This window comes from Python bivittatus, unplaced genomic scaffold (assembly GCF_059951505.1).
Source record: "Python bivittatus isolate LINGU-HERP-01145 unplaced genomic scaffold, Pbiv_v1 ctg000810_np1212, whole genome shotgun sequence".
Taxonomy (NCBI): domain Eukaryota; kingdom Metazoa; phylum Chordata; class Lepidosauria; order Squamata; family Pythonidae; genus Python; species Python bivittatus.
The window spans coordinates 3,481,713-3,499,633 of NW_028277111.1; the positions used below are offsets into that span (position 1 = coordinate 3,481,713).

The 17,921-nt window shown below is 42.6% G+C and overlaps 2 protein-coding genes across 4 annotated transcripts; both read left to right on the top strand.

Moving 5' to 3' along the window:
- The first annotated feature begins 2,898 nt into the window (after positions 1-2,898).
- Positions 2,899-13,694, top strand: LOC148213941 (zinc finger and SCAN domain-containing protein 23-like). 3 transcript variants are annotated; one of them, XM_088129424.1, is made up of 5 exons: positions 2,899-3,287; positions 4,767-5,329; positions 7,061-7,174; positions 8,358-8,484; positions 9,576-13,694. In XM_088129424.1, exons 2-5 carry the CDS (start codon positions 4,934-4,936, stop codon positions 11,405-11,407), a joined length of 2,469 nt encoding a protein of 822 aa, XP_087985550.1. In that variant the 5' UTR covers positions 2,899-3,287; positions 4,767-4,933; the 3' UTR covers positions 11,408-13,694. The 3 variants fall into 3 exon arrangements, with proteins under 3 accessions (XP_087985550.1, XP_087985553.1, XP_087985551.1); XM_088129427.1 differs by having other exon boundaries at positions 2,904-3,287; positions 7,061-7,187; positions 9,576-9,712; XM_088129425.1 differs by lacking the exons at positions 2,899-3,287; positions 4,767-5,329 and having other exon boundaries at positions 7,067-7,187.
- Positions 13,695-13,845: 151 nt separating this feature from the next.
- On the top strand, positions 13,846-17,895 carry LOC148213942 (uncharacterized). The gene is made up of 4 exons (XM_088129748.1): positions 13,846-15,652; positions 15,808-15,890; positions 16,701-16,827; positions 17,114-17,895. Exons 1-4 carry the CDS (start codon positions 15,457-15,459, stop codon positions 17,236-17,238), a joined length of 531 nt encoding a protein of 176 aa, XP_087985874.1. The 5' UTR covers positions 13,846-15,456; the 3' UTR covers positions 17,239-17,895.
- The last annotated feature ends 26 nt before the right edge of the window (positions 17,896-17,921 follow it).

Below are 17,921 nucleotides of genomic sequence, written 5' to 3' on the forward strand. Positions count from 1 at the left end.
GTTTAGTTTGGCATCATTGTAGCTGGTCAGCCAAGTTCATGGTTTAAAGTGTTGTGCAGAGAAGGATAGTAGAAGCTGCCACACTAGTGAAGATGCTATCCTTCACCTTCAAGATCTCCTGATGTGATTGCCAGGATCATCTAGCCAAGGTGGAAGCAGGAAGAAAAGCACATTTCTCTCTTACGGACACCTCCTTTGCAATCTCCCCTAATCACCTAGTTTTTGTCAAACATACGCCAACAGAGGTGGACAATCAGCAGCTCCTCACCCTCCTCTCAGCCTCTCTGGGATCATAATTGCCAAAGATCAGCACTAAAATAGGCTTCCTGTAAGTAATCCAAAAAGGGGCAGATTCATCAAACCTCTTCAAAAGGCAGGAGGAGGAAAAATCAGCCACCCTTGGGCTTAACGCAACTAGGTTGTGTGTGTGTGTATGTATGTATGTATGTGCCTTCCAGTCAGTGTTGACTCTTGGCAACTGCCTGGACAAGACCCTGCAGCTTTCTTGGCAAGAATTTCAGAAGTGATTTGCCCTTGCCTCCTTCCCAGGGCTGAGAGGGACTGGCCTAAGGTCATCCAGCTGGCTTTGTGCCTAAGGCAGGATGAGAACTCAGGGTTTCCTGGGTTCTACCCTGGTGCTTTAACCACTACACCAAATTGTCTTAACTAGGATTGCATCTATTTTATTATGCAGCTGCACACAGAGCTGGCTCATGTTCAAATTGTGATCAATCCAGTGACCCAGATCTTACTGTCCACATCCTATATTGATGCTTCTTATATATTCTGACCCTGTTGAAATCTTGCTGGTTTTGATTCATTGTTCATAGCTTGTCAGCATCCTTCCAAATATTCATACTGTCCTCTATAGTGTTTCCTATCTCCCCTATCCATCTGTTGTCTCTGTATTTGATAGTCATATTTTCTAATCCTTCATCCAAGTCATGTTGAATAGTACAGGGTCTAGAATGGAGCCCTGCAAGATGCTTCCAGATTGATGTAGAGCCACTGAGATAGACTTGTTGAAAGGTTCATTCAGCCAGCTCTGTATCCATCTAGTTGTAACAAAGTCCAACTCACATTTTGCCATCTTCTCTACTAGGATCTCATGGGATATTTTGTCTAACATTTTGCTGAAATTGAAGTACCTGATGTCCACCACATTCCCATAGTCAGCTAAACTAGATACTCTGTCAAAAAAGGAAATCAATTTGGTTTAGTGTATTGTCGAAGGCTTTCACGGCCGGCATACGATGGCTGGTGTGGGTCTTCCGGGCTGTGTGGCCGTGTTCTTGAAGTTTTGTTTCCTAACGTTTTGCCAGCACCTGTGACCGGCATCTTCAGAGTGCAGGAGCACAGACAGGAGCAGTGCAGACAGGAGAGAACTGCTCCTGTCTGTGCTCCTGCACTCTGAAGATGCCGGTCACAGGTGCTGGCAAAACGTTAGGAAACAAAACTTCAAGAACACGGCCACACAGCCCGGAAGACCCACACCAATTTGGTTTAGCATTACTTGTTTTTGATAACTCCATGCCAAGCAATGCATTCTTTTCTCCATGCTCACAAACTGATTGGCTACCTATTGCACAGTTCCCTGGCATCAACATCAAGCTCATGGATGAATTACCTGTCCCCCCCCCCCCTTTTAAGACAGGAATAGCCTGTGCTCTTCTCCAATTGCATGGTGCTATATTGTTCTTTGTGACTTCTCAGCGATCATAGGAGAGTTAAAATTTTTAAAAATAGGTTATTTAAGAAAGACACCAAGATGAACCATGGGAAGATTTGATTTAGGAAAGACTGAAAAATGATAAAGAGATCTCAAACCTCACAGGCATGCCACAATTCTCAGCACCCTCCTACATCTTCGCTCGGCAGTCTGAGCCTATTTCTAATCAAAGAGCCTTGCTTCCATCCCATCTCCTGTCCCAGACTTTTTTTTTTTTACTACTACTGACCAATCTTCACACCAGCAGTGATTTTGTTGGCATCCACACAATTTTTAAAACTGTGGAAGTTCTTCTGAGCCAGACTTTAGAGTCTGTTTTTATTTCATGGGTACAAAAGAGGCATTAGATACTAATCAAAGTTTTGCTTTCCTGGTTGTTTTGATGCAGTTTGTTTGCTTGCTGCTTCATAGGAAGGTCAAAGAGAACTCCACCATCTGTTGCAAAGACACAAACTAAGATTAAGTAAACCATGTCTTAGCAATGCCATGCTAGAAAGATCAGCTTTTGTACATGAGCAATGTTTGTGCTACCAACTAAAGCAGCATTATGTACTTTTTATGTATATATTTATTTCAAATTATATGGATGCCTATCTCAACCTGTAATGGTCTGTGGGAATGACCTTGGGAGACAGGAGGGAGAGCTGCAGACTGGATAACTGGCACGTGAAAGTTGTCTCAGCCCACAGAAGGGGGGATGCCGCGGGAAGCATTTTAGAAGGGACCCTTCCTAGTTTTCCGGAGAGTAAAGGGAAAGGAGGAGAGAAAGACTCTCAGTCTTCCAAGAGTCTGTTAATGTAACCTAACCATAAAGACAGAACTAGTACTCCTGGTTGTGCTTCTTGTGTGGACTACCTCGCAGGGCTAACACAACCTCATGATTCTGGGCGTCGAACAGCAGTTTAAAACATAAAATAATAAGACCACAATAAATATGTAATTGGCAGCCAAGGTAAAAACCATCATTGTTATCGAGCACAACCATCCTAAGGGGTCTGTCGCATGTTCCAACCCCCATGCACGGTGGCATGGTCAGGTCTTCAAAACCAGGCTTTCCATGTTTCCTGCAAAGGAAAGACATGGAAACACCAGTGGAAGAGGTGCCGCAATTCTCAGCACCCTCCCGCACCTTCGCTTGGCGGTCCGAGGAGCAGCAGTGGCAGCAGACCATGGAACCCCTCCCTAGAGAAGGGGCGGGCAGCCCGAAGATGGGACCATCCCCCCTCCGCTCCTCCATCACACGCACGACCCCCGGCAATGACAGCCGAGTCCACCGGAGGGATCTGGGCAAATGCGAGACTCCTGCCAGCTTCCTCGCCTCCCAAATGGAACGGCGCATGCGCCGGGGAGGCTTGCCCTGGCCAGGGGGATCCGTCTTAGCACAGTGAGGAGTTCCAGCTGGCGTCTGGCCTCTCTAGGAAAAAGCACTCTCTGACTTTCGTCCTCCGTCCCGGCTTCCCGGAGGCAATTCGGGCGGGTGCGGAAACTCGCCTGTGAGCCGCAGCCGCTCTTCTCACGAGCAAATGCAACGCAGGAGCGAAACCCCAATTGCTCTTCAGTGGGTTTCCCGGGAAATCTGGGAAGGGGCTGCTGAGTGAGGGAAGGGAGACCTTTTGGCCCCATAGGCGGGAGGGGGAGCCCCGACCAAACAGCGGGAGGCGCGGCTCCTGCCCGGTGTAGCCCCGCTCTGGCTGTGCCTGCAGGTCCCCGACAGGTCTCGGCGCCTGCAGGGATCCCGGGAGCTTGGCGAGTGCCGTCCCCGCCTGCTTCCCTCGAAGGAGCCTGTGCCAGCTGCCCCAGCTTTCCGCGCTCCCTTCGCAGCCCGTTTCCTGATCCCCGGCGGTCCTTGGGCACTGGCCGATGCGCCTTCTCAAAGTACCAGGTGTCGGGTGGGTTTGAAGGGGCGGCCTCGGCCGGGACGCTGGAGGAGAACCCTGGCCCGGGCCTGGGCCTGAGGGTTGATGCTACCTGCAGAGAAGCCCCGCTGGGGCCCTCGTTCGGGGGAGGGCACGCTGGGGCCCAGGGCACCGTTTGCAGGCCAGCCTGTTCCTGAGAAAGCAAGGGAGCCAGCAGGACCGTGACGGTCCTCTGAAGAAGACCGATCGATACAGTCATAGTAACAGAGCCAGTTTGGTCTAGTGCAGTGTTGTCCAAACTTGGCCACTTTAAGATGAGTGGACTTCAGCTCCCAGAATTCCCCAGCCAGCCATGATGGCTAGGGAATTCTGGGAGTTGAAGTCCACTCATCTTAAAGTGGCCAAGTTTGGACAACACTGGTCTAGTGGGTAAGGCACCGAGCTAGAAAGCAGGAGTCAGGCATGAAAGCCGGCTGGGTGACTTTGGGCCAGTCCCTGTCTCTCAGCCCAACTCACCTCACAGGGTTGTTGTGGTGGGGAAAATAGGAGGAGGAAGGAGTATTAGGCTTGTTTGTTTGTTTGTTTATTTATAGGCATGTCAAATTTGTCACTGCCCATCTCATTAAAAAACGACTCTGGGCAGTTTACAAAGCAGTTAAAATCAATTAAAAATACAATATAAAATGATCCTGAATAAATAGAAAATAAATATAATCCAAGAGTAGATGTTAAATTGGCAGTAGCTGGGGAGTGTCCTCAAGGCGCCAGCCACCCTCAGGGTTGAGTAAGATTCTTGTCACCCCACACAAGCTGGCAGAACCAGGTCTTTAATCCTGGTATGTTTGCTGCCTTGAGTTATTTATAAAAATGATAAAGGTGGGATAAAGAGAACAGGAGACTGTCTGTCCTCTTTGCAAGGCTACCTAGACTTTAACATTTGAAAGATTTTTATTAAACAATCAGATGGAGCAGTGACTGCTTGGACAGATCCTGCAGTTTTTTTGGTAAGATTTCAGAAAAGGTTTGCCATTGCTTCCTTCCCAGGGCTGAGAGAGAGGGACTGGCCCAAGGTCACCCAGTTGGTTGCGTGCTTCAAGCTGGACTAGAACTCAGTCTCCCGCTTTCTAGCCTGGTGCTTTAACCACTCTTTTATTCTGATATTCTTTTCTTTGTCACTACAGATTGAGAACGGAAAGCATCTTATTTTGAATTCCAAATTTCTGCCTGTCTGCAGATAAATGGCTCAGTGACTTTGTGAGGTTTATCCAAGACCTCATCATAAAAGTAACCTTGTAGAGCCAGGAGGGCATTTGTTTCATTTGGAGCTCCGCTGGAACACAAAGAGGAAATGGACATCCAAAAGTCAGCAGGAGTGGGAGCAGCAAATGGTCTTACTGCCATTCACATTGGAAGCAGTGAGTTCTGGCAAAGAACCAGCCAGGAATCCCTCAGGTCAGACATGCAGCACTGGCGCTTCCAGAATTTCTGCTACCAGGAGTCCAAGGGGCCCAGAGAAGTTTGCAGCCAACTCCACCAGCTTTGCCATCAGTGGTTGCAGCCAGAAAGGAGCACCAAAGCTCAGATGCTGGACCTGGTGATCCTGGAGCAGTTCCTGGCCGTCCTGCCCGCGGAGATGGAGAGCTGGGTGCGGGAGTGCGGAGCAGAGACCTGCTCCCAGGCGGTGGCGCTGGCCGAGGGCTTCCTGCTGAGCCAAGCAGCAGATAACGAGCTGGGAAAAGAGCAAGTGAGTGAATTTCATTCTGTCAGCTACGTGGGGTGGTAACATGGCAAGGAATTCATTCATTCATTCATTCATTCATTCATTCATTCATTCATTCATTCATCAATATTGATAAATCACCCTAATCCACATGGATTCCAGGCGGAGACATGTTATCATTAATTCTTGATTTTTGCCCACCAAGATTTGACTAAGTGTAGCAGGCTAAATTTGAATGAATGAATAAATGAATGAAATAATTATGATGATGATAGCACTCAGCTAATGGTGGTGATTGTCCAAACAAAACTAAGGGTGAAGTGCTTGCTGGAATAGTACCACATTAACTTGTTTCCAAAAAGCAAGGATGATTGGCACTACCCCTATGTAAGCCATTCCATTAGTTTGGGGCCACACTGAGAAGACCTATCACCTGGTCCACTCCCAATGAAACTTGTGAGGAAGGAGCCCTCAACAGACCCTTCCTAGATGTCTGAACCAGTTGGGCAGATTCTGTTTTGGCAGTGCATTTTCTGATATAACCAGTGATGCATCATAAAGGAATTTAAGGTAACGATTGGTACTTTGAACTGGGCCTGGAAGCATCCAGGTCATCAATGCAGCAACCTCAAAATTGCATTTTTGTATACTGATGGGTCCTGTCAGTAGTCTTGTCACTGCATTTCCTATGAGTTACAGCTTCTAGGTAATTTACAAGGCAATTCCCTGTAGCACATGCTACAGTAATTTAATTTAATTTATTTATTTATTTATTTATTTATTTATTTATTTATTTATTTATATTTCAAATTTGGACACCTCTCATTTCACGAGGAAGTGACTCTTGGATTGGATGGCGATCAGGGCCATCCAATCCAAGAGTCACTTCCCTGGTTGAGGGAAGATTATAATGGTGCAGCAGCTGAAGTTGAGCAAAGGGCCCATGGCTACAGCTTTTGCCTGTATTTCAGGAGGAGCCAAGAACCCAGGAGGACACCCAACTCATAAGCCAGCTCATTTGGAGAGAGTAGTTACCAGGCCTGTTATTACTGGACTGTCCATATGTTTCCCAACAGATAGCAACTTTAGCTTGGAAGGATTTAATCTGGGTCCTTTTTTCCCTACCCAGTCCCTGTCACCTAAGGCTTGGGTGGTGATGTATGACAAGTATCACCCACATATTGATGACACCTCACTGAAAATCAATAGATGACCTCCCCCAGTGCTTTCACGTAGACATTAAGTAACATGAGGGAGAGGATTGTGCCCAAAAACCCAATGGTGGTCTTCCTATGACCACTGGCTGGAACCACCTGCCCAGATAGGAGCAGAACCACAGCAGGATAATGCCCCCAACTTCTAACTATTGGAAGGCAGTCCAGAGAATATCATGGTTGATGATAGTATACTAATGCCACAAAGCAGTCTAATAGAAGAAGGGCCAAGACCAGAGCAAAAGACAGATGTTAATGTCCTCCATTTTCAATTCATGTGTCATCTGCACCAAAGTAAACCTAATTTCTTGAATGCCCCACTAGTCTTTTCTGGAACTTATAATAGTAGGAGGAGATTTCATTTTGTCTTCATTCTGTTTCCCCTTCCAGATAATTCTAGGAGGACTGGGAAATTCTAATCTGTTTCTACCCACATAGAGGGACATAAGAGGCTCCAGAGCTGGAGCCAAGGAGAAGACTTCCACCCTGCTTGCGTGGTCTTGATTTAACTCCCCTTCTATGTTCTTGGCTGTTGTTTCAGGAGCAAGGGCCCTTCATGGAGATGGTCTCAGCATATCCCAAAGGAAGGGGAGATCTCTCTTGCCCCTCTCAGGAGCAGTGCTGCAAGAGGATCTCCCAAGAGGATCCAAATCAGGTAACCTCACCATGTAAGTGAAGTTTTTCTTCTGAGAGCAGTGGCCTTCATGAACTTCTTTTACAATGAAATTCGGGGCCCGTGAGCAAGAATGGCATTTGTGTATATTGTCTGACCAGTGCTTTATTTACAAGGTTTAAATGGATGGAAATCCCTGAAACAGAATAGATAAGCAGCTGTGCCTCTAGCTCAGGTAGGGGAAGAACAGAGGATCACTTAGAGGCCTCACATTTTGTCAGGGGACTGAGTCTTTACCAGATACACTGTAGAGATTAAGATTCAGTTACCTGCTCACTCACACACACAGAACTTAATCTCTTTCAAAACTCTTGTGGAAACACAACCTATAGGCTGACCTGAGATATTAGTATTTAGAAATCCAGTGTATTTGTGGAAAGAGTTGAATACTTTCTTTTCTTCTACCTGATCTAATTTTAAAATAAATCCTTCACTATCTCAGAGTGTGAAAATAGCAAACAATTATAACAATTAAAAGAATGGAGGCATTTTTTTTTTATTTAGTCTCTTTTAGTTATAGCTCCTTTCCAAATTCTTCTTCTTTCCATAGTAGTGCTCACAACCAGTTAAAAAATCAGTCTGGTGATTTCTAGCAATAGGATTAAACATGTACCCAAGAATATCAGATTAAATCAGTAATGTGAACTGTGGATTTGCCACATAAAAACTCCTAATGCTGTAATATAAGTCGTTTCAGGTGGACTGTAACAAAGAATTCAAAGTTGTCAGACAGAAAGGGGTCTGTCAAGTTACTTACATCTTCCACATTCATGTCCAACAAGTTGAAATTTCAGCCATATAGCTACTGAAAGTTCAGAGTAATTTTCTCTCCCAGGCAGAAGGGGTTGGTCCCCTGAGTTCTCCCGAGCACAGTTCTTGCATCATTCCAGGCCAAAAGAAGGATCTCCAAGGGTGGCTTCATTGCCATACTCCAACCTGGATATAAGAGTTTCATGGTTTGTCCACTTAGAGCACTGGTGTCAACATTTGAGAGGCCTCTCCCCATAGCAAGTATTTGGAGAACTGGACACAAAATCTGATAGGCTTATCTTGCAAGAAAAGATCCATTCAATCTTGCAACATTCTGATTTTTTCTTTTGTGAAAAAAGAGAGAAGTTAGCCTTCCTGGGATAGTCTGTTACAGAACATTTTCTTTCTTTTTTAGGGCTCTTTGTCCTTTGAAGAGGTGACCATGGATTTCACAGAGGAGGAGTGGGCATTGCTGGATTCTAGTCAAAGAGCCCTGTACAGGGAGGTCATGCTGGAAAATTCTCAGAATGTGGCCACTCTGGGTAAGGGTCTCACTTTGTTTGGCGGTTAAGTTGGTTGGGGAAAGGATTTGTAGTCAGAACTAATCAAGGAAGAGATCCTAGATAAAGAAGGAGACAATCTATTTCTCCAAAGTCCTAAGGAAGAGGAGAGTTTGGTAGGTACGTGATGGGATCATTTCTCACCTGGGATTTGAGAAGTCCATAAATGAATGTTCCAGTTTCTCTGTTATTTCATGTTGCCCCTCTTGACTTCTACTCACTACAGACTCCTAATTTCCTAGCTGGACTTGGAAGCAGTGATGATTTCTCAGATAGGTTATATGAACATAGCCCTATCCTTCAGACCTTCTTCCTCCCTACAAAGTTCAGAACTAGCTGAATTCTTTTCCCTGAGGCCTGGTGCTACAACACAGGTTTGCTCTAAAGGCTACTGCTTAACAATAAAACCCACACATCCCACCTCTTTCCTTATTATTTTAGAATGACTTGTGATTGCTCAGTGGTTGCAGCACCCTAATTAATGCTGCAATGTCTTGAAGGTTGGGAATGTGCTCTATTCTTTCTCTGCCTTACTAAATGTATTACGTGCACATTCCATTTCCATTTCTACTTCAAGGTTTTCTTTGTTTTTCAGCTCAACATTTGATTGAGCAATATGTGCCTAGAAATTTTGCAGGTGTAGCTTTCCCAGTCTTTTGAAAGTAATGTTCTGATGAATTTAAGGCCTGATGCATCCCTGCAAGGCACAGGCGATTCAAAACTGCAATTATTATGAGGCATATATTCATGACCTGCAAAATTCCTTCATACATTTTGTTCTTGTTGCTTCCTTGCTTCTGTTTATTCAGTTTTATAACAAAACACCAGGGTTTTATCATAGGGAAGAAAAAAAACAGAAGTCCGTCATAAAATGAAGTGGGAAATAGTCAGGGCATCAATTCTGCAGTAGTATCTTAAACAAAAAGTAAGTTTAGTTTCTTCCAAATATACAAAGAAAAACCATCGGAAATCTTGGATATGTCTTAATAACAACCGCAGCTTAATGACAGCCTCCATTTCTGTTTAAAATTTCTAATTGGATCTCTTTCTCTTCCCTTTTTTCCCCCCCAAAGCATCTTATGGGCATCACAAGGAGAATTACAAGAAGCCCAGTGTGGTACCATTACAAACAGCCAAGTGTGAAATGGAAGGCGAGATGTTTGGATATCCAAAGGCATCAAAAATGAATGAGAAAAGATGCTCAAGGAATAGAAGAGAAAAATCCTCTCCTTATGCATGTATTAATGTCTGTGACTTCCCAGCCCAGCAAAATCGCAAAGGACAAAGAAAAGGAAAGTATCTAGGATATGACAAACCCCCTCAAAATAAATCAGATGTTAGTAACCATTTCAGAACCCTCGCTAAAGAGAAAGAGTATGAATCCAAAGAGAAAAGTGTGAATTATACATTCCCTCTCACTTTTCATCAAAATGTATATATGAAACAGAAACCATATACATTTATAAAATATGAGAATAATTTTAGTCACTTTTCTTCTCAGAAAGAAGTTCACACAGAGGAGAAAGTGTGTGAATGCTTTGACTGTGGAAAGGGTTTCAATAAGAGACTGCTGCTTGCTTTACATAAAAAAATTAACACAAGGAATAATCCATGTAAATGCATGAAGTGTGGAAAGAGCTTTAGTAGCAGAAGTCACCTTACTCATCATCAAAGGATCCACCCAGAAGAGAAATCATATGAATGCATGGAGTGTGGAAAAAGATTTAATTCAAACAGTTATCTTATTTGTCATAGAAGGATTCATACAGGAGAGAAACCTTATACATGTGTGGAGTGTGGAAAGAACTTTAATCAGAGAGGTCACCTTATGAAACATAAAAGGGTCCACACAGGAGAGAAACCGTATAAATGCTTGGAGTGCGGAAAGACATTTTGTGACAATAGTATCCTTACTCGCCATAAAATTATCCACACTGGGGAAAAAGCATTTAAATGTCTGGAGTGTGGAAAGAACTTCAGTCAAAGATGTTCCCTTAAAAAACATAAAAGAATCCACACAGGAGAGAAACCATATAAATGCCTAGAGTGTGGAAAGAGCTTCAGTGGAAGTGGTGACCTTACTCGCCATGAAAGGATCCACACTGGGGAAAAACCATATAAATGTATGGAGTGTGGAAAGACTTTCAGTTCAAGTTTTGATCTTACTTGCCATAACAGGATCCACACAGGAGAGAAACTGTATAAATGCAGAGAGTGTGGAAAGAGCTTTCACCACAACAGTCTCCTTATTCGCCATGAAAAAATCCACAGTGGAGAGAAACCCTACAAATGCTTGGAGTGTGGAAAGAATTTCAGCCAGAGAGGTATCCTTATGGACCATAAAAGATTTCACACAGGGGAGAAACCCTACAAATGCTTGGAGTGTGGAAAGAACTTCAGTCAGAGAAGTTCGCTTAAGAAACATACAAGGATCCACACTGGGGAGAAGCCATATAAATGCAGAGATTGCGGAAAGAGCTTTTGTGATACCAGTGCGCTTACTCGTCATGAAAGAATCCATACTGGAGAGAAACCTTATAAATGCCTGGACTGTGGAAAGAGTTTCACTCAGAGAGATCACCTTATGATGCACGAAAGGATCCACACAGGGGAGAAACCATATAAATGCATGGAGTGTGGAAAGTGCTTCAGTCAAAGAGGTCATCTTAAGAACCATAAAAGGGTCCACACTGGAGATGCACCATATCAATGCCAGAATGTAGAAAAAGCTTTCCTGACCACAGTGTCCTTAGTCACCATGAAAGAATCTACAGTGGTGAGAGACTGTATAAATGCCTTGAGTGTGGAAAGAGCTTCAATGCAAGCAGTCCTTTTACATCCCATAATTGGATCCACACAAAATATAAATTGTGAGTATGTGGAACACGGAAGTAGCAGTGGCTGAAAATACTCTTTGGCATGGAACTGTGAAAAAAAGTCCCCCTTTTGTTATCAAAATAATCTTTATGACTCGAGGCCATACAGCCCAATTGTACTTTGACTTTGCATTTTCAAACTGGGGTATGCTTGAAGTTATTCTTAAATCTAATGGCTTCAGCCATAATTTGGAAGCATAGCTTGTCCCAGGGGAGCTGCCTTACTCATGGCCCTGCATATTCTTGAAAGGAGTAAGCTGTGTTAATATCCCTGCTGGCCTCCAATTACAGAATCAGATGGCAGAAACAAAAGTGAAATGGTTCCTGCAGCGTGCAATAGCTCTAGTTTGAATTTGATTGGCCCTGGTTAACTCCTCAGATCAGCCTCTGTTGGCAAGATGTAGGCATTTGTTGATCCATAAGAGGGCCTAAATGAGCAGTCACAATGGTTCCTATGAGAAAAAAGTTGATGGTAAAGGAAACCAGTATTGCTGAATGTAAACTTTGGTAATGATCTGAAATACAAAAAAGGATATGTGCAGGAGAATAAAGGAGGGAAAGATCACCAAAGCACATTACAGACAATCTGGAATAGCAAAGATGATGTTTAGAATGCCAAAGCTCGAAGTGAGCTAAGGTTGGCAGGGCATATTGAACAGAAAAAGACCTATTTGCATTTATTCCAGAAAAAAACAAGGAAAAACAGAATACCAGCACTCAATGGATTTAGCAAAATTCTAATAGATAATTAAGAGAAAGCCAAACTTACCTTGGCCATCTTCAGCAAGAAAGTATGTGTCAGGTCTAGCCCAAGGAACTCCAAGAGACCATGTAAATTCAGTCCAGCAATGTTTATTAGCTACAACCTCTAGCAAGAATCTTCCCAGACCGAAACCCCAGCTCCCAAGTAATGGCAGCCACAACATTGTGAATTCCTCAGGGAGGTGCCAGTCTCATCCTCTTATCTCTCCCTTGCGCCTCAGGAGATGAAAGAAAATGTTTTTCTCCCTGAGTCTGGCCTTCATAATTCCATTCCATCACAGTATGAGTCCTACCATATATTGATTGGGCCCCATCTTCAGTATCGTTTCTGGGTCTGGGCACATTTTAAGAAAGATTCAACATAGACCTTAGGCAGTGAAGGCCAACATGGGTTATAAGAGAAAGGAAATCTCATGAAAACAAGATCGAGGCATTTGAGTATGTTCAGTCTTGTGATAAGGTGAATGAAGAGAGATACTATAGTACTATTCAAGCATTTAAGAAGGGAAAGACTTGTTCCCTGTCTTCCCAGAATGAGTATATTAAATAATTTTCTTAATGTAAGGAAAGGTAGAATCCAATTGAAAGTTAGGAATAATGTTTTAATGATAATACTAGTGAAACTCCTCCAAGGAAGGAGGTACACATACATTCAGGCAGAAGTATGTGAAATTGTGAATAACAGGCTCAGCCCAATCTCCCTTAATAAAAAAAAGTAATACATTTCATAATGTCCTCCTTTTAAAATGCCCATTTTTCTGCTACTCTCTCAAAAGTTGACTAGCATACTTCGGTAAATTTTCCCTGATTGAAAAGGACTAAGGTCTTTTTAAGATCACACTTTCAAAGGATGTATCTTTTATAGCCTCAAGCTTAGATTAATTTACTCCTTTTAACTTAACACCTTGAAAAACAGACTAATTGCTTCAAATCCATGGTGTCTTTTTCTAATTTTACAACGATAGTTACTATATGGAATGTGAGAAGAATTAACCAAGGAAAATTTGCAGTAATTTAAACTCATTTAAATGAAGCACACTTAATTAGATATCTTAGGAATCAGTGAATTTAGTTGGACCAGAATGGGCCACTTTGAATGAGATGATTAGGTGAAACACTATTCAGAGCATGAGACTATATAAAAGAACATCCTGGTGATGATACTGCAGCATTGCTTACTCCAACCAGAACTGGCCCAGAGCATCTCAGGAGAAACTACTCTTAGTTCCCTATTTTTAGGAACTATGGTAAAGAGAACTGAGGCCACTGTTTTTGCATCACAGAACATGTTTTTTGGAACTGTCTTCCAGTAGAGATCAGGCTGATGGCATTCAGGAAGATACTGAAGACCAAGCTTTCTATAGAATGTTCTAGTTACACTTGACCATCTTATTTTGTATTAAATTGGATTGTTGGTGTTTGGTTTTAATTGTTCTAAGTTTTGTTTAAATTTTTACTGGGGATGTTTTAAATTGCCTATATTATGTAAACTGCCAAGAGTCACTTCAGATTGCAATGGACGTAAATGCAGTAAATAAATAATACTAAAAAGAATATTGCAAAGTATATGCTTCGCTAAAACTCAAGAAATACTTATTTGAATTACTGGCCATATGGTGAAACCCATTTTATACAAGTCTGGGCCTGTACTACAAGTGCAGTGAGAGAAGAGGTTGAATTTTATGGCAAATTACAAGAGGTGATAAATGCAATACCTATAAAGAATGCAGTGCTGCTACTGGATAATTTGAATGCCCAAGATCCCACAATTGAAGTTCATAACCCTGTAGCATAGCTGGGTTAACAGCTCTTATTTGCATCTCTGCGTTTTTCCCTGAGTTATCTAACCACTATTTAATTCTGCCTTCTGGCCTTCAAGTATTGAACTAGGTAGCAGAAACAGAAGCAGGATTAAATGTTTGTGTAGTAACTATAACCTGAATTTGGCCACAGAGTCAGCACAAATATAGACGAGATGCTGGTAGAGCAGATATAGCAAATATAGACGGGATGCTGGTAGAGCAGATATAGCAAATATAGACGGGATGCTGGCAGAGCAGGTCCATTTAAGAAGATTAAGCTTCTGTGGCAGGAGAAGCTATTAGGAAAAGGAGCAGATGCACACGCTGAGAAAATTACTCAACCGCATAGAATTCCAAATCACCTGACAATTAATTCAATTTGATTGCCTATGGTATACCTTTATGATGATGGCAGAGTCTATCTTACAGCAGTTGAGATGAAACCCTCTCTTCCTCCCAGCTCCCACCCGCCCCATAGAGAGTTGAAGAATCCCCAGATATCACAGTACAGTCCACGTGGACGCTCTGAACAAGACAGGTAAATGTCACGAGAGGGAGCTGTGTCCCATCTGAAAGGCCTGCTGATTGCAGACCCTCTTCCCAACCTTTAATTCAGGAAGGATTTTAATTAAATAAGCCAACAGAGCAAAGGTTTCCGAACAAAAGCATTGTGCCTCTACTTTGGGTTGCAGTTCTCTGATGTTTTCATTTTTTCAGAATAGGAGTCAAAAGCATCTTACTCTATATGCTTACTCTCTACTTGACTGCTTGTCAATATTCTCTGCTCATCTAGAGAGGAAAATCACTCATGATGGAAGACTTAAATTACTCATTGGCCTTGTAAGATTTGAATTAAAGTAGTTTTGCAGAAGTAGAAAATTGCTTGCCCTATTTCAAACTGCCCTGGAGTTCAAAGAAAAATGGACATGTAAAAATCAGCAATGTTAGGAAAAGCAAATGGCCCTCCTGACTTTAAGCCTGGGGACAGTGAAGAGCTCTGGAAAAGGGCCAGGCTGAGGATCCTCCAAGAGGAAACCATTGGGTCAATTGTTCAACCGTGGTGCTTCAGATGTTTCTGCAACCAGGAGTCCAAGGGACTCAGATTTACAGCCAACTCCACCAGCTTTGCCATCAATGGCTGAAGCCAGAAAGGACCTCAAAAGTTCAGATGCTGGACCTGGTGATCCTTGAGCAGTTCTTGGCTCTCCTGCCCCCAGAGATGGAGAGCTGAGTGAGGGAGTGTGGAGCAGAGACCCGTTCCCAGGTGGTGGCCTTGGCAGAAGGCTTCTTCTTGAGCCAAGTGGAAGATGAGGTGCTGGGAAAGAGGCAGGTGAGAGAATTCCATCCTGGTAACTCCATGGAGTGATAACATGATAAATTATTCTGCTGATTTCTTAAATGCCTTGCTTGTCATTCCTAGAATTTATAATATAAAATACTTCAGTTCCATATAATTTCCTTCCATATAATTTTACAAGATTTAGTGGGTGTCCAAATGGATATTGAACCCATAGATGAACATAAGACACTCCGGTGAAGTATTCCTTCCTGTGTATCTTTGTCTTAACTCTTATTTTTTGCTCCTGGCTGATGTTCCAGATGCAAGAAACCATGAAGGTGGTCTCAGCATATCCCAAAGGAATGGAAGTTCCATCAACTACATCTCAGGAGCAAACGTTTGGGAAGATCTTCCAAGCAGATCCAACTTAGGTCATTTCCTCTTGTAAGCAGTAGAACAGTAGAGCAATACAGCCTGACTACATTTCATTCATGAGCTGATTTGCAACCAGTCCTGTGCTTGAATGCAGGAATGCCTTGAACTGCTTTAAAATAATCTCTTTCCTCTACATTTTTCTTGTTTGCAGGGAATAGAAGGGTGTTGATGATGACCTCTGAAGCATTTCCTGTTTGTGATGGAGCAGAAAGAGCAGCTGTGCCTCCAGTTCAGGTAGGGGAGCTTCATTAAAGCAGGGGACTGGTTAGCTTAAGAATTGTCATGGAACTCAGTGCCCGGTCTGTTCCTTAATCAAGTAGATCAGCGTGATCCATCTTTCAATTTTTTGTGGGGGGAGGAACACAGCAAGAGAAAAATCCTTTAGGCTCATATTTGGAAAACTACACTTTCCATTTGTTTATGGAAAAAAATGTGTACTTTTTTTCCATCTGAAAAAGACTGAAAATAGAAACACAATTAATAGTTAAGAAACCACTTTTTTAAAAAAAATCACTTGGAATATTTATGTCCTATTCTTCAAGATGCGTTTGCATTGCATAGGAGTGCTCACAACCACTTAAAAATCAAATCAGCGAAGTAGAGCATACTGTAACCATTTCACTAAAATGTGCATACGTGCAGAAATAGGTGAGTACAAAATAATGATCTGGAATATGGTGTTGGCCATGAAAAAAAAATTCAAGCATGCAGTTATTGGAAAGGCAGTCTAAGTTAACCACTGAAAGGGGAGACAGTTATATTGCTCTCCTAATCACCTTTGTTACTTCATTCTGGACCAATGAAAGGGTCTCTAAAATAGCTGAGTTGCTGTATTCCAGACTACCTCTAAGAGCACTGACATCAACATTTGAGAAACCACCTTGCCGTAATAACTATCCAGATTCAACCCTCAGCATATATATCATGTAATACAATGGGCAATTTACTTCATCACAAAGCTTTGCCTGTAGGATTTCTGAAATAAGGAAGAGAATTTATAAGGCTTTCCTGGGACTATCTGTTAAGGAACATGTTCTCCTCCAGGGTTCTGTGTCCTTTGAAGAGGTGGCTGTGTACTTCATGGAGGAGGAGTGGGTACTGCTGGATTCTGCCCAAAAAGCCTTGCACAGGGAAGTCATGCTGGAGAATCCTAGGAATGTGATTGCTCTGGGTAAGACTGTACTGTTGCTAAGAAAGCTGCCTGAGCACTGTTTTCTGGGTCCTCTTGAGTCGCATCACTTGTAGGAATGTGACCACTCTAGGAAAGGGTCCCTCTTTATCTTGAGTTCAATTAATTGGAAAAGGTTAGGGTTAGAAGAGACTAGGTATAGAAGGTGTTGTATAATTAGGAGTAGGGAAGATTTTAGTGGGACATGATACCTAATGGCATCCTCATTTTCTGGTTGACATTTGTAAAAGGAATTTTTTCTTCCCCTATTCTTTTCTTTTTTCCCAAGGAGGTGATGGGCTGAATGAGGATTACAAGGAGTCCAGTATAGTGCAATTGCTAACAAGCAAGCATGAAGTGAGAGATGTGGTATTTGGAAATCAAGGAGCACCAAAAAGGCAAAGGAGAAAATAGTCAAAGAATGAGGGAGAGAAATCCTCTTCTCTTCTATGTTTTCACATCCATGACTCCCCAGTCCAGCAGGAACATAAAGGAGAAAAACAGGGAAGGTATCCAGAATGTGGCAAAGTAGAAAAAGATGAATCTGATTTAAGTAAACTTTGTGAACTGCACACTAGGCAGGTACAATATGAATACAGAGGATGTGGGAAAAGAATTAATCATTTCCCTCTTTCATTATATCAAAGCCATTACCCAAAGCAGAAATCATGCTCATTTATAAAATGTGGGAAGAATTTCAGTTTGAGAAATCACCTTAATTCCTTTGAAGGGATTCACAGTGAGGAGAAATTATACAAATGCAACAAGTGTGGAAAAGCTTTCAGTAAGAGGCTGCTGCTTATTTTACATCAAAGAACTCATCCAAGCAAGAAATTGTATAGTTTCAATAACCACAGGGACATTATTTTGCATAAAAGAATCTGCACAGGGGAGAAACCATACAAATGCCTGGAGTGTGGAAAGAGCTTCAGTGGGAGCAGTTCTTTTCCTTCCCATAAAAGGATTCACATGGGGGAGAAACCATATCAGTGCACATAATGTGGAAAGAGATTTAGTCAGAAGAGTAACCTCACTTCACATGAACGGATCCACACGGGGGAGAAACCATATAAATGCATGGAATGTGGAAAAGGATT